This window comes from Salvelinus namaycush, chromosome 2, assembly GCF_016432855.1.
Source record: "Salvelinus namaycush isolate Seneca chromosome 2, SaNama_1.0, whole genome shotgun sequence".
Classification (NCBI taxonomy): domain Eukaryota; kingdom Metazoa; phylum Chordata; class Actinopteri; order Salmoniformes; family Salmonidae; genus Salvelinus; species Salvelinus namaycush.
In genome coordinates this window covers 65,204,047-65,221,092 of record NC_052308.1, presented here as the reverse complement: position 1 = coordinate 65,221,092, position 17,046 = coordinate 65,204,047, and the positions used below count along the sequence as shown (strand labels likewise).

At 43.3% G+C, this 17,046-nt stretch overlaps 1 protein-coding gene across 1 annotated transcript; it reads right to left on the bottom strand.

Moving 5' to 3' along the window:
• Positions 1 to 6,462: 6,462 nt before the first annotated feature.
• Positions 6,463 to 11,571, bottom strand: LOC120066198 (keratin, type I cytoskeletal 13-like). The gene is made up of 8 exons (XM_039017399.1): positions 11,124 to 11,571; positions 10,166 to 10,248; positions 9,664 to 9,820; positions 8,749 to 8,913; positions 8,349 to 8,474; positions 7,527 to 7,747; positions 7,066 to 7,112; positions 6,463 to 6,860 (listed from the first exon to the last, which is right to left on the bottom strand). The coding sequence occupies exons 1-8, from the start codon at positions 11,532 to 11,534 to the stop codon at positions 6,754 to 6,756; spliced, it is 1,317 nt and encodes a 438-aa protein (XP_038873327.1). The 5' UTR covers positions 11,535 to 11,571; the 3' UTR covers positions 6,463 to 6,753.
• Positions 11,572 to 17,046: the final 5,475 nt, after the last annotated feature.

Here is a 17,046-nt window from a genome sequence, read left to right as displayed (position 1 = left end):
ATTAATCACTAACCTTTGATGATCTTCATCAGATGACACTCATAGGACTTCATGTTACACAATACATGTATGTTTTGTTCGATAAAGTTCATATTTATATCCAAAAATCTCAGTTTACATTGGCGCGTTATGTTCATTAATGTTTTGCTTCCAAAACATCCGGTGATTTTGCAGACAGCCTCATCAATTTACAGACATACTCATAATTGTCACGATCGTTGTAGGAAGGTGACAGCATGGTAAGCGTACATTTTCTTTTATTAGTAAAATGTCGCCAACAAAACAAGAAATAACAAAAACGACCGTGAAGCTACAAGGGCTATAGACAACTTCCCACAATGACAAAAGAGGAAAAGGCTGCCTAAGTATGATTCCCAATCAGAGACAACGATAGACAGCTGCACCCCAAGGTGCGGACTCTGGCCGCAAAACTGAACCTATAGGGAAGGGTCTGGTTCGGCATCTATCCACGGTGGCGGCTCTGGTGCGGGAAGTAGACCCCGCTCCACCTCTGGCTCACCCCACTTTGGTGCCACCTCTGGTGCGGGGACCCACGTCGCCGCCCCCGGATTGGGGACCCTCGTTGCGGGCCCCGGACTGGGGACCCTCGCTGCGGGCCCCGGACTGGGGACCCTCGCTGCGGGCCCCGGACTGGGGACCGTCGTTGGAGGCTCCGGACTGGAGGCCGTCGCTGGAAGCTCCGGACTGGAGGCCGTCGCTGGAAGCTCCGGACTGGAGACCGGTCGCTGGAGCCTCCGGACTGGAGGCCGGTCGCTGGAGGCTCCGGACTGGAGGCCGGTCGCTGGAGGCTCCGGACTGGAGGCCGGTCGCTGGAGGCTCCGGACTGGAGACCGGTCGCTGGAGGCTCCGGACTGGAGACCGTCGTTGGAGGCGTCGTGCCATGGATCATCACTGGAGGCTTCGTGCCATGGATCATCACTGGAGGCTTCGTGCCATGGATCATCACTGGAGGCTTCGTGCCATGGATCATCACTGGAGGCTTCGTGCCATGGATCATCACTGGAGGCTTCGTGCCATGGATCATCACTGGATGCTTCGTGCCATGGATCATCACTGGAGGCTTCGTGCCATGGATCATCACTGGAGGCTTCGTGCCATGGATCATCACTGGAGGCTTCGTGCCCTGGATCATCACTGGAGGCTTCCTCCGTGGAGCCGAAACAGGTCTCAACGGACTGAGGAGACGTACTGGCAGCCTGGTGCGTGGAGCTGCCACTGGGCTTACCAGGCTGGGGAGACATACAGGAGGCCTGGGTCTGGGGGCAGGCACAGGACTCACCAGGCTGGGGAGACATACAGGAGGCCTGGTTTTGGGGGCAGGCACAGGATACACTGGGCCGTAGAGGCGCACTGGAGGTCTCGAGCATAGAGCCTGCACAACCCGTCCTGGCTGGATGGTTATTTTCGCCCTGCAGATGCGGGGCGCTGGCACAGGACACACTGGGCTGTGCAGACGCACCGGAGACACAGTGCCCAGAGCCGGCACAGGATATCCTGGGCCGTGGAGACGCACTGGAGGCCAGATGTGCTGAGCCGGCACCTTCCGTCCTGGCTGGATGCTCACTCTAGCCCGTCCAATGCGGGGAGCTGGAATGTAGTGCACCGGGCTATGAACGCTCACTGGAGACACCGTGCGCTCCACCGCATAACACGGTGCCTTCTGGGCTTCTGGGCCTGAGAAGCAGGCAGTTTACTCTGGGCCCCTTATTCATCCAAGCTACTCAATACTGCCCCCCAGCCATAAGAAGTTAACAGGTGTGCCTAGTTACAAGTTGATTTGTGGAATTTATTTCCGTCTTAAAGAGTTTGAGGCAATCAGTTGTGTTGTGACAAGGTAGGGGGGTATACAGAAGATAGCCCTATTTGGTAAAAGACCAAGTCCGTATTATGTCAAGAACAACTAAAATAACCAAAGAGAACTTACAGTCCATCATTACTTTAAGAAATGAAGGTCAGTCAATGTGGAAAATGTCAAGACCTTTGAAAGTTCTTCAAGTGCAGTCACAAAAACTATCAAGCACTATGATGAAACTGGCTCTCATGAGGACCGCCACAGGAATGGAGGACCCAGAGTAACCTCTGCTGCAGAGGATAAGTTCATTAGAGTTACTAGCCCCAGAAATTGCAGCCCAAATAAATGCTTCACAGAGTTCAAGTAACAGACAGATCCCAACATCAACTGTTCAGAGGGGACTGTGTGAATCAGGCCTTCATGGTCGAATTTCTGCAGAGAAACCACTATTAAAGTACATCAATAAGAAGAAGAGACTTGCTTGGGTCAAGAAATACGAGCAATGGACATTAGACCGGTGGAAATGTTTGCTTTGGTCTGATGAGTCCAAATTTGAGATTTTTGTTTCCAACTGCCGTGTCTTTTTGAGACACACAGTAGGATGATCTCCGCATGTGTGGTTTCCACCATGAAGTATGGAGGAGGAGGTGTGATGGTTTGTGAGTACTTTGCTGGTGACACTGTCTGTGATTTATTTAGAATTCAAGGCACACTTAACCAGCATGGCTACCACAGCATTCTGCAGCGACTTTCATGTTGGGTTGAGTTTGAGTTTATTTTATTTTTACAGGGACAGTGCACATTAATCAACGTTTCAGTAAAAGTGCTCGGCTTTAGCCAGCCGGGCTAATTTTCAACCGCAGTCCCTGGGCAGGTTATTAAAAACAATTACAATATAGACAACCATTGAGCAGTGAGCACACGCAGAGCAACAAAGGACAAGCAAGACGTAACATACAGACAGAGCAACATAGGACAAGCAAGACGTAGCATACAGACAGAGCAACATAGAACAAAAAGCAGCAAGACAAAATTCATAAAAACAACAAATTGTTTCCACACCTCACAAGCTACAGACAACAGACAACATGGAAAGCGGCAATACACAGCTAGGGATTATGTTCACAAATCTGATTGACCTTTAGCCATGTCTTCATGCATTTTGTGAAAGTGTGATATGTGGTGCAGTTATGTGTGTCTGATGGCAGTGTCTGTCCCATTCCAGACATGGGAAGCTCTCACAGGGAAAGCGGATTTACTAAAGGTGCTTTTCCTTAAGGGAACTATACAGTCACCTCTCATGGCAGACCTTGTGGATCTGCTGCCATATGTTTGGGTTTTCTGTTTAACAAAAATACTGAGTGGAGGGGGAGCCAGGCCATTTAGTATCTTGAATACAAGACATGCGTCGGTGTATTGCACAAGATTTTCCCAACTCAGGAACTCATGCTTTCTGAGGATGTAACAGTGATGATGGCTATTGGGCTTCCTATCAAGCACTTTGAGAGCCTGTTTGTAGACAGACTGAATAGGTTTTAATGTTGTACAGCAAGCTTGGGCCCAACTAGTCAAGCAGTATGTTAAGTGGGGGAGTATCATAGATTTGAAGTACAGTTTTGCTACCTCTGTAGTCAAACAATTTTGTATAAATCGGAAATTAGCTAGGTTGAATTTGGTTATTTGAATGACCTTTTTCACATGCTTTTTAAAAGAGAGGTTGGAATCAAGTATGATGCCAAGGTACTTAAAATCAGATACCACCTGGAGCTTCTCCCCTGACACATAGACATCTGGCTCAGTAGCATCTGTTGCCCTCTTTGTGAAGAACATGCAAACAGTTTTTCACATTGAGATGCAAACACGAGTCACTGAGCCACTTTGTAACCTGGACCATTACAGTAGTGAGTTCTTATGCAGCTTGTTATTTGTTCTTTGCATGCACATATATCACTGTATCATCTGCACACATTTGAACTTCAGACCCAGTACAGACAGAAGGCAGATCATTAATGTACAGGCTGAACAGGAGGGGCCCCAGTATTGACCCTTGGGGCATGCCCACATCATAGCTAAGAGTGGGCGACAGCTCATTGCTCACTCTGACACACTGAGTTCTGCCTTCAAAGTATGATTTCATCCATCTCAAGGCATCGGAGGAAAAGTTGAACTTGGACAATTTTGTGATGAGAATCTCATGGTTAACAGTATCAAAAGCCTTCCTTAGGTCCAGAAACACAGCCCCAACAACGCCCCCTTTGTCCATCTTGGACTTCACATTTTCCAGAAGAAAGCAGTTGGCCGTTTCTGTGGAGTGTTTCGCTCTGAAGCCAAACTGCATGGAGTGTAATGTGAAAGGGCTGTTATTGAGGTGGGCAATCAGTTGCTCTGCTACACACTTTTCAACAACCTTTGACACCACAGGTAGTATACTAATGGGCCTGTAGTTACTCACGTCAGCAGGGTCGCCTGATTTAAAGATGGCCCGAGACCAATAGATGTGTTGGTGACCTTAGTAATGGGGCCAATGAGTGACTCTTGTAGTTTTTAAGAAAGGTAGAGTCCAGCCCAAACACATTTTTGGCTTTAGAGTTCTTTAGTGAGCTAATCACCTTGTTCACCTTCGACTCAGAAACCTCCCTTATGATGAAGACAGGTTGAGCGCCATTCACTAGCACTGAGCCCAAGAAACCAGTGGAGGGGTTCTGTGTCAGTACCCTGACAGAGTCAATAAAGTAAGAATTGAAGGCTATTGCTATTTCGACTGCATCCTGTGTTAAATTTTATTCACCATGATTTCTTTTTGCAGTGTTACTATGGTCTTTCCCTGTTAACTTTTTTAGATTCTCCCAGATCAATTTAGAATTTCCCTTTGCTTTACCAATTATTGTAATAAAAAAGTTTGCCCTGGCCTGTCTGATTTCTTTCATCACCTTATTTCTCAACATGATAAACCTACGTCTGTCATGCTCTAATTTGGATCTTAGGGCTAAAACACGTTTTCGCCTAAAAAGAAGGAGACCACATTTTGTTAAAAGGAAAACACTTCTTTTAGTGCAGGTCCCATAAATATTTGCTGTGATGATGACAGAGTTCTCTAAAGCCCTCTCAGAATGCCACCATTTCATATTGTACTTGGCACCATTGAAAATCAAAACCAAGACCAAGTTGAACTATCATACAGTAGGAAGTGCTTGCTGCCATCTGGTGGAACACAGCTGAATGAGAGGAAAAACTATTGAGAGATCCTGTTCAAAACAAATACAATATTATCAAATACGGTAGATACTGAAACACATCTTTAATTGTGTATTTTGGGACAATTCAACCAAACATCATACATTATCATTTGATCAACACTGAAATATGGTAAAGCATGTTTGTTTTGTCAACTTAAATACGGTACATTTATCAATCACTACTTTCACATCTCTATCTCACACTCACTTGGTTTTCTCATCCAATATATATATATATTTTAGGCATTTAGCAGACTCTCTTATCCAGAGCAACTTACAGGAGCAATTAGGGTTAAGTGCCTTGCTCAAGGGCACATCAACATATCTTTCACCTAGTTGGCTCAGGGATTCAAAAGAGCGACCTTTCAGTTACTGGCCCAACGCTCTTAACCACTCGACTACCTGTCGCCCCGTTCTTCACTGTCTCCAATCTCACTCCTAACTCAATAACAGGCCTGCTCAAGCATGAACCTTTACATAGAGTACTGTTTATACTGTAGCTCTGAGTCTTACTCAACTGTCCTCAGTCACACTGTTTATATTGGTCTTGTCCCAATAAGACTTCACCATTACAACGCTTTTATTACGTCAGTTCCTTCCCACCCTTGGGAACAACTTGAAACCTTTCAATTGAGTTATTCACCTCCCTGTTTATTGACTCCAGTATCTTTGTAATCATCTGTAATTAAAGTGATTTGTTTGGGGAATTCAGACTGTGACCTCAAATCACATATTTTACTGGAGATATCTGACTGCTTCAGTGTCGTCTGCCGAGATCAAACTTTATAGATTATCTCAACTTTATAGATGCCAAAGGTGCTACATGTACAGGGCTGTGATCCACACCCATTAGACTAACCCTCTTTTGACAATGCCTCAGGATTATGCTTCTTTGAAGGAATCGCATAAAGAGTTCGCTGCCTATTTATTTGTCCGTGTTGATTTGTTAATGACATCATACGGAATCATACTATCATCTAATATGCATTTGGTGAAAGAGCATGTTAAATGGTTGGAGGGAATTGAATGGTATCAAATGTATAGAAAATGTTGTGATGAAGATAACATTATAACACTACAGAATGTGTCAAACTCATTCCACGGAGGGCCGAGGGTCTGCGGGATTTCGCTCCTCCCTTCTACTTGATTGATGAATTTAAGGTCACTAATTAGTAAAGACCTCCCTTCACCTGGTTGTCTAGGTCTTCATTGAAAGGGAAAAAACAAAAACCCGCAGACACTAGGCCCTCCATGGAATGATTTTGCCACCCCGGACCTATAGTATAACATATACTGATATAAGATCATCTCTTTAAATGTTCTGAACAATGTTATTTTCCAATGATAAGACAGTGGACTGCGAGGGGAAATGATTTGAGAGATCATGCTCAAAACGAATAGACAATGATCAAATACGGTAGATACTGAAACATCTTTTATTACGTCTTTAGGGACAATTCAACCAAACGTCATACATTATCATTTGATCAACAACGATATTCAAATGCATGTTTGTTTTGTCAATTTAAATATCAAATATGGTCAATTTATCAAAGATTGCACAGGGCTGTACATTCACCGAGCATACAGCCAAAGTGATGCCATCCAGAGGAGATTAAAACATGTTAACATTCCTGGTATTCCTTTTAGCTGTAGGCGGGAACTAGGCTTTTAATGACAGGTGGGTTTGGGTGGGCAAGGGATCTATTTTTTCGGGACCTCCATCTCCACATCCTCTGTACGGGAGACCACCTTTCCATCAACCATCTCCTCAATCACCGTCCTCACTCTCTTTGTCACCACTGGCTCAGCTACAAAGTAGGGACAAATAACCATTAGTACACTTAGTGTTGGGCATAGCTAAAGAGGAGAAGCACAGAGCCATGGGAACACATAGCACCTTAACACATTCAAATCAACCAAATCCTTTGTGTTCTAGAGTGTTTCACAATTACTACCGCTGGGTTCACTCAATATGGAATTTGATATGATAGAAAATGGTCTCGCTCCACTTACGTTTTTTGACCTCAACAATCTCAACCTTCTTGGTGATGACAGCTCTCCTGGAGGGCAGAAGATAGTTTAAGTGTTAAGTACCTTCCTATTGAACAACTCTACATTCATCTCTCTACTCTGTAACACAGTCTCTATTGCCCAGTTCCAAATTGACCCCTGGCCCCTTCCCCTGTGCACTTCTTGTAGATCTGTAATGATCAGATAGGCTGCTGTAGGTCATTAGCGTAATGATTGCTCCATCTTGCCCTCTAGTAATATTCACACAATAGTTCTTGCATGTATCCAATCCTTTTAGATTCAAAGTTCCTACAGCAGGTGGTGTGTCAAAGGGGTAGGGGAGGGGTTGATTTGTAATTGGGTATGTAAATGCACATTTATAATTTACATTGTGGATGTGAAGCCCATGTAAATCCCATTGGGTATGTAACTTAGGGATCTGCAGCCTTCTCCTCTCTCCTTACCCGACATCCTCTCCGTCCAGCAGCCTCCTGTACTCTGCGATCTCCATCTCCAGCCGGGTCTTGATGTCCAGGAGCATGCGGTATTCGCTGGCCTGCCTCTCGATGTCCGTCTTCATGCGACCCAACTCCTGCTCCAGGCTGTTGACCATGCCCTGGAGCTGGTTCAGCTGCATGCTGTAGCGGGACTCGGTCTCATTCAGCTGGCCCTCCAAGGCTGATTTCTATAGGGAGAGAGGGAGGAAGAGGAAGGGTTAAAGACTTCAGACGATTCAACAAGTGGTGTTGATTTAGGCTACCCACACTGACATCAGTGAATGATTGAGGGGAAGTTCCTGGTGAGCACGTGTTTTTAGAATTCAGTTTTGAGGATCACAGCAGTGGTATAACAAAAACTGTTATCCTCAACTTCACTTCATATATCCATCAATCAAAGAGCTTGTCAAAAATGAAATGTATTATTATTATAGTTTGTGATAATTACAAAGCTCTGAGTTGACTGATTGCTTCTCTCTTCTCTCTCTGTAACTAATCCATAATCTTCAGTTTCTAAAAGGTAAACCTGAGGACTCATATGTAACCCGTAGGGTAGGAATGTATTTGTGAGGTCTAAATGATAATGGTTTTACTGTGAGGTGTCAGTTGTATTGTACTGTTCAACTGAAGGTGGAATCTTGTAAATGTCATGTATTTCCGAATTCCGAGTAATCTTCTACAGCAATTACACCTAGTCTAGCTCTAACTCAAACTCATACGCCTAGCATCAACTAGGAGGCAGAGAGGGTTGTGACGTTAGGGGGGTTGAGGGGGCATTTGTTTCCTCACCAGGCTGAGTTGGGACTGCAGCTCGATCTGCAGGGCCTGAAAGGTCCTCTTGAGCTCGTTGATCTCACTGCGGGACGTTTGGAGGGTCTCTGTGCTGCTGGTCACCACCTTGTTCAGCTCATCAAACTGGGACGTACAGAAGGAACACGGTAAGGGTTGTGTAACTCCACTTGTACTGGTAATAAGCACAAAAGTCATTCTCCATGGTCTGTTATCTCTATATTGACATGATCAATGTATGTGATCACAGTAATTGGTTGTTTATAAGCACTTTAAATACTGCCCTCATAGGACATAGTGTTCCTTTTAAGATGTACTAAACCATTTTCATATGATCTAAAACAGAACAGATGGATCAAGAGGTAATCCCTAGACAAGGTTGGGCTCTTCTTCTCCTCACCTTGCCCTTGTACCAGGTCTCCATGTCGCGGCGATTCTTCTCGGCGATGCCCTCGTACTGAGTACGGATCTCCTCCATCATCCTGGCCATGTCCTGCTGGGGTGCTGCATCCACCTCCACGTTCACTGAGCTGACGTTCATGTGAGCCCGCATGGCAGCAATCTCCTATAAGGGGCACAGAGTGATGACAGAGGTCAACCAGGGTCAACACCAGATGAGAGGCCAATGGAGGTTGCCACTGGGTAGGCTGTCACCGGGTAAGATAAGATACAACTTGACTGTCCCAGACAGGGAAATTGTCTAGCACAGGAGAGGAGTCAAATTGGGTCACAGACAGGTGGTGTCTCAGGTTCAACCACATGAGAAATCAATTAGGTAGTTGGGTGTCACAAACTGTCCCCATCTTTCATAACCTAGTTACAGTGTTCATGGTGTATTTCCGTCAGCTTCTCTGACATCCTGTACAACCATCCTAAAGTAAGTATATGATAACTGTGAAAACACTCAAGGTAATCCAACATGAAATAATACTTGTGACCTCAAGTGTGGTTTTAGCATCTATGCCATACTGCTGCAGGGCTTGCGACAAATTTGCTGACAGCTTTAAAGCTACCCGAACAGAGATAGCGCAGACACTCCAAATAAGGTCTGTTTGATCTGTTGTTTGCATTGTCATTGACACAGCCAAAGACAACACTGCTTGGCATGCGATGAGAATGAATTATGCCTCTGACAACTCCATTCGACTCTCACAACCACATTGTTTTCATCTAGGTAAAATGTATAAGAATTTTGAACTGTGGGGAGGTCTTGCTATTGACAGGGTTGTGCCATGACTCTTGGGGATATGGTATGATAAAAGAGGGGCTTCGTAGGGGCTTCCAAGGCCCCTACAGTGCCCTGAAGAACACCCACCTCCTCATGGTTCTTCTTGAGGTAGACCAGCTCCTCCTTCAGCCCCTCGATCTGCATTTCCAGGTCTGACCGGGACATGGTCAACTCGTCCAGAACCTTCCTCAGTCCAGCAATGTCTGCCTCCACCGACTGACGCATAACCATTTCATTCTCAAACCTTTCCAGAGGGAAATGGAGTTAACCAGCATTATTAACAGTTGCCGCCAACAGTAAACATACCAAATGGCACAAAACCAGTCAGACCAGTTTTATGTGCAGTTGACCGCTGATGATGTATCTAAGCTGTACAGTAATGTGACATTTAACATCACGTCATGGGCACATTGACCTTGAGTAATGTTATAGTAGGTGTGGCTTCATACTGTAATAATGGTATAAAAGTTGCATGACTAAAGTCTACATATGACGTCTAGTTCCCATTCTAATCCTGACTTAAAGTATTATTCTAAGGTGAATTCAACAGTTGTTTGCTGCTTCCATCTTATAGACCCTTTGTACTCACTTGACTTTGAAGTCCTCTGCTGCCAGTTTGGCATTGTCTATCTGCAGGAGGATACTGGCGTTGCTCAGAGTGGCAGCACTGATCTGAGAACAGGACAAAAAAACTGGTTGGTACATGGTACATAAAAAAGGAAGACAATTACACCCTGTCAGGCTTATCACAATGATTACATAATTAGCTTGCGTGATAAGGAGAAGCCTATCAGAGCTATAATAGGGTGTTAGTAACTTATTGATTAGCCTCCTACGCACGCATATATACTGTAGCCTATCTATGACAACGGCCACACAGTTATGTATGGGAAATGAAAATGATAAGCATGACTTGGATCACATCAGATGAAATAATGCAAAATGCTATTTGAACAGTGGCATGATTCAATCCGCGTCATCATCACGCTCACGGCTCTCCCCTTCGAAAGAAGTCGTGTAGGCGGCAGGAGTGTGAATGTAAATGTTGACAGGGTGATAAGTTGAACGGAAGTGAAGGTTTCACATGCCAAGCCCTTTTTTTTGGTAATTGCTTTCTTTCAATAGGGACAAACAAACTAAACAACACTCATGACATGTAACTCCTATAATCCATCACTACTGTAAACTTGGTATGATCACTCTATTAAAGTCAAGGGTTTACAAATTCACATCCCGAGGGCACACTTATATTGCAGCCTGACAGCTTCATAGATGCAGTCAGTCAATGAACTTCAGGGTATGACTTGTGTCTTGTAAGCCAGCACTGAATTGTATATGTGAATATATGTTGTTTCCTGCCTGAGTAGAAATGTTTAGACATTTTACTTTTGTAAATTATACATTCTATTATAATTTTTTCTCATCATAGAAAACTTCATCTAAACTCAATAGTAAATAGGAGTGAGGTTGATGACAGAAAATGTAATAATATCAATCTCGCTCAATATAGCAATATACTGTATTTATGATGCCCCAAAAATACTCACCTTTCTGCGCAGGTCGACCAGAGTAGCTTCGTATTTACTGTAATCTCTAATGACCGGTGTCTTCTTTTCGTACCACTCGCGGATTTGACGCTCGAGATGAGTATTCGCTGTCTCCAAGGAGCGCACCTTCTCCAGGTAGGTGGCCAAACGGTCGTTGAGGTTCTGCATGGTGGCCTTCTCGTTGACCGACACTGCATTACTACCATAGCTGCCATTGTCACCTCCAAGCGCACTGGACAGATCAAAACCGCTCCTGGTGCCTGAAGCGTAAGATACGCGGACACTCTGTCCCCCTGCCCCTCCATAGACGCTTGGTGCCCGTGATGCGATGCGACTCTGGTACCCTCCTCCGAGAGACATGGAGGATGAGCCTCGGCTGCCTCCATAACTGCGAAGTGATAAAGCACTCATGGCGACGTTGTGATGATGGGTATGTAGAGCTGACAAAACCCGGAGTGGTACTTCGAAGAGTTGGTGGTGAACCAGTTCAAGCCTGATAGCAGAATATATACCCCCTTGGAGGCGGGAGCGGCTATATGTCGCATTGAGATAATTATGTAAGTGAATAGATATTCATTAGGCATCCTACAGGTGTGTCCTTAGTCAGCTCATTAAAAAAGGGAACTAAGGTGTGGTGCGCGTGAGAGTTAGCTGGCATTCTGCCTCCATAATTGTTTTCACTTTCCTGTACAACCTGACAACTGTCACGGCATGATAAACCTCAGATAAGCAAGTTATGAACATGATAAGATAGTAGCTTACGTTTTAAGAGATGACAGAAGACTGGAACCCTCAGCAGAAAGTCTACTTTCCCCTCTGTAGTCACCGAAAAATGTAGGATACAGTAAAATAGGCTCCTCTACCTAAACTTAGTAGAACAGTTGGCTAGCTCACATGACATGCTCATGTTGGTAGGCTATATTTTGGAGAGATGGAAGCATCATAAATATTTTTTAAATACAAATTATACATTTCATCAATATTATGTTTATTTTTCAAATGTTTTTGGGCAAATAAATTAGGTTCAAGGGTAATGGTAACAGGTATAGAAGTCTCCCAAATGTGGAGGCTAATCCAAATCTGACGTCCTTCGGTCTAATAAAAATAGGTACCGTTATTTCCTCATAGTTAGTGAACAAATTTACGTTTTCCATTTAGAAAATGTTGTAAATACATTGATCATCATGCCATAAAAGTAGTCGGTGACATGGCATGGGGCGTTGATAAAGAGGAATTTATGAAATGGTTACCCTGATGTTTACTATGTTAAAGATTCAAATATGAAGTTACAAATTGTTATAGAGATGTCACTTGAATCAAGAGGGCATTCAGGAGAGAGACTTCAGGAATACAATAACAATTACCTTCAAAAGGTTCTCTAAACTTCACATCAAAGTTATAGTTGGTTGCCCATTATTGCACAAATACAGGTATGTGTGGAATGGCCAAAACAATACACAGAAACACATTAATATACACTGAGTATACCAAACATTAGAAACACCTTCCTAATATTGAGTTAATTTAGCACAGATAGCATGCGGAAAGATTGACATGCCATTTATTAAAAATATTGATGTGCCATTTATTAAAAAGGTTGATATGCCATTGATATTAACTGAATTACACAGAAAACTGGTTTCATGTTTGGCTTCTGCCGTAGGCCAGTGTTGGTATACGGGCCACTAGACGTCTTCTCCCGTCAAACTCAAGTCTATTTTGTCAACAGGTGCAAAGTGTGAATCACGAGCTAGGTGTTTCCCAGATGTTGAGTGTAAACTCAACCTTTCCAGCACAGGTGGTGTCTTCGCCATCCCTCTCTGGAGTTGCTTTCACAGACATGTCCTCTAGTATAAGACATTTGCAATGATATGATTAGCATGTAAAATAGAAAGCAACCACAAACTGGTGTTGTTCTTATTACTTGCCCCTGACGGTTACTGATACTGATGTACTTTTCACCTCTGAATTCAATCTATCAGTCTTTTGGGAAATCAAACTCTTTTATATGTTCAATAGCATGTTGTATGTGTAACGGATGTGAAATGGCTAGCTAGGGGCGAGGGGACGGACGTAAAGTTATACTGTTACATATGATTATATCTGACGGAATGCTGCAAGTCATGCTTAGTTATCATTTTCCTTACTCATTACTGTATAGCCTTTGCCATACTGTGGTTATGGTATATCTGTGTGGGTAGGCTAATTAATCACTTACTAACACACCTTCATAGTTCTATGTACTGTATGTTCACATTATTATGCCTTCCTAGCTGTTTAAGGAAAATGAAACATTCAAACACAATACACTCCATCCCTTATTTTTCAATCCTTGTTCTGATATACGTATATTCTATCGTCATAACCTCAGAATAACACGATTGTTTAAACTTTGAGAAAGTGTTATTGTGTTTGTGACTGCGTGTGACACATAACAATAGTAAAAAAAACTTTACTGGCTCAAATAGCCGACCAATCAGCCTGTTACCAACCCTTAGTAAACTTCTGGGGAAAATAGTGTTTGACCAGATACAATGTTATTTCACAGTAAGCAAATTGACAACAGACTTTCAGCACTCATATAGGGAAGGACACTCAACAAGCACGCACTTACACAAGTGACTGATGATTGGCTGAGAGAAATTGATGATGAAATGATTGCAGGGGCTGTCTTGTTAAACTTCAGTGCAGCTTTTGACATTATCGATCATAGTCTGCTGCTCGAAAAACGTATGTTCTATGGCTTTACACCCCCTTCTATAATGTGGATGAAGCTGTTTAGGCCCCTTGCTTTTTTCAATCTTTACTAACGACATGCCACTGGCTTTGAGTAAGGCCAGTGTGTCTATGTATGCGGATGACTCAACACTATACACATTAGCTACTACAGTGACTGAAATGACTGCAACACTTAACAAAGAGCTGCAGTTAGTTTCGGAATGGGTAGCAAAGAATAAGTTAGTCCTAAATATTTCCAAAACTAAAAGCATTGTATTTAGGACAAAACATTCACTAAACCCTAAACCTCAACTACATCTCATAATGAATAATGTGGAAATTGAGCAAGTTGAGGTGACTAAACTGCTTGGAGTAACCCTGGATTGTAAACTGTCACGGTCACAACATATTGATACAACATTAGCTAAGATGAGGAGAAGTCTGTCCATAATAAAGCACTGCTCTGCCTCTCCAAACAGGTCATGGACAAAGTTGTGGAGAAGTACAGATCAGGGTTGTGTTATAAAAAAATATCAGAACCTTTGAACATCCCACGGAGCACCATTAAATCCATTATATAAAAATGGAAAGAATATGGCACAACAACAAACCTGCCAAGAGAGGGCCGCCCACCAAAACTCATGGACCAGGCAAGGAGGGGCATTGATCAGAGGCAACAAAGAGACCAAAGATAACCCTGAAGGAGCTGCAAAGTTCCACAGCTGAGATTGGAGTATTTGTCCATAGGACCACTTGAAGTCGTACACTCCACAGAGCTGGGCTTTACAGAAGATTGGCCAGAAAAAAATCCATTGCTTAAAGAAAAAAATAAACAAACACGTTTGCCAAAAGGCATGTGGGAGACTCCCCAAACATATGGAAGAAGGTACTCTGGTATGATGAGACTAAAATTGAGCTTTTAGGCCATCAGTGAATACGCTATGTCTGGCGCAAACCCAACACCTCTCATCACCCCGAGAACATCATCCCCCAGTGAAGCATGGTGGTGGCACCATTATGCTGTGGGGATGTTTTTCATTGGCAGGGACTGGGAAACTGGTCAGAATTGAAGGAATGATGGATGGTGCTAAATACATGGAAATTCTTGAGGGAAACCTGTTTCAGTCTTCCAGAGATTTAAGACTCGGACAGAGGTTCACCTTCCAGCAGGACAATGACCCTAAGCATACCGCTAAAGCAACACTCGAGTGGTTTAATGGGAAACATTTAAATGTCTTGGAATGGCCTAGTCAAAGCCCAGACCTCAATCCAATTGAGAATCTGTGGTATGACCTAAAGATTGCTCTACACCAGCGGAACCATCCAACTTGAAGGAGCTGGAGCAGTTTTGCATTGAAGAATGGGCAAAATTCCCAGTGGCTAGATGTGTCAAGCTTATAGAGACATACCCCAAGAGACTTGCAGCTGTAATTTCTGAAAAAGGTGGCTCTACAAAGTATTGACTTTGGGGGGGGGTGAATAGTTATGCACGCTCGAGTTTTCTGTTTTTTTGTCTTATTTCTTGTTTCTCACAATAAAAAATATTTTGCATCTTCAAAGTGGTAGGCATGTTGTGTAAATCAAATGATACAAACTCCCCCCAAAAATATTTTTAATTCCAGGTTGTAAGGCAACAAAATAGGAGAAATGCCAAGGGTGGTGAATACTTTCGCAAGCCACTGTATAGGAGGCGCACAGTACTACATGGAGCCATGACTACATGGAACTCTACTCCACATCAGGTAACTGATGCAACCAGTATAATCAGATTTAAAAAGCAAGTAAAAATACACCTTATGGAACAGCAGGGACTGTGAACACAAACATAGGCACAGACACAGACACATGCATACACACATGATAACATATGCACTATACATACACGTACACATGGATTTTGCATTGTAGATATGTGGTAGTGGAGTATGTGCCTGAGGGCACACACTTAGTGTGTTGTGAATTCTGTAATGAATGTACTGTAATGTTAAAAAAAAAAAAACAGACCCTAGAAAGAGTAGCTGCTGCCAAGGCAGCATAAGTCACCATAATGAATACAAATACAAATAACAAACAGCTTTCTCTGTGGTAGTTCAATGTTGGCAATCCTCAATGCAGAACTCTTTTACTTAGGAGAATCAAATCGCTAATAGCCTCAAATTAGTACTTGTGGACCTCAATGAGAAATACCGAAAAATGTAATGAAAGAACATGAGCTTTTGCAAAGGAGCCACCTGGTCCATTCAGAACAATATGTACTTTCTAATGAAAACCGCTGTATGATGTTCCATTCAAAAAACATGAATAGCTTTTCAGATGAACAAGACTGGAGAGGAGCACATTCCCCATCCCCACCCTCATAATCATAGCTTTTCCCCATTAAAAAAGAGTTGTTTATTTTGGACCTGTAATTCCCCCTTTGGTTTTGATGCTTACAGGTTTTGCAGTATTGCTGAAAGTTACCCAAGCATAGCTTAGAGCAGGGTTATTCAACTCTTACCCTAGAAGATCTGGAGCCTGCTGGTTTTCTGTTTTACCTGATAATGAATTGCACACACCTGGTGTCCAAGGTCTAAATCAGTCCCTGATTAGAGGGGAACAATGAAAAGATGCAATGGAACTGGCTTTGAAAGCCAGTTGAATTTGAACGGCTTAGAGTATCTTTAATGTAATTGCTATCCCTCCCTCCCTGTCTCTCTCTCTATCATGTGATCATTTTTAAGGTCAGAGTGGGTTGATGTTAGCTGTTTGTCAACACGCTTTAATTTAATTTCGGTGGCCTTCACACAGGTGTGATGGAGGTCCCTGTCACGTCCCTACACTTTCCGCTTGTTCATGAGTGACACAGCGTACTGACAGATGGCTACTGAACTACTACCCAATGTTGTGTCCTCTAGGCGAAAACAGTAACAGACAGACATAATTCATGCACACTTTGTGCCACACAGACTGTTTACTCATTGCAACACTCATTACAACACACATTTAAAGTGTTCCCATGATCTTATGTGATTTTTCACATACTGTCATTTATCGTTATGACGGTCTTAATTAAGACTGTCTTAATTAACCACGCATGGCCAATTGGGTTGGAGTAGGAGATCCCTGCTATAGGGTGTCCGCTCACATTAGCTCTGTGAATTGAACTGAACTGAAATGTGGATTTGAACCCTTATGAACGTATTAGGCTTCAAAGGATGCAGACAGA

Bases quoted from the DNA above. Each gene is read 5' to 3' on its own strand.
- LOC120066198 (XM_039017399.1), bottom strand. From the start codon at position 11,534: ATGAGTGCTTTATCACTTCGCAGTTATGGAGGCAGCCGAGGCTCATCC. The intron at 9,821-10,165 runs GTGAGTACAAAG...CCCTCTGGAAAG, and splicing joins GCAGAGGACTTCAAAGTCAA to GTTTGAGAATGAAATGGTTA. The intron at 8,914-9,663 runs GTGGGTGTTCTT...TGCCCCTTATAG, and splicing joins TCAAGAAGAACCATGAGGAG to GAGATTGCTGCCATGCGGGC.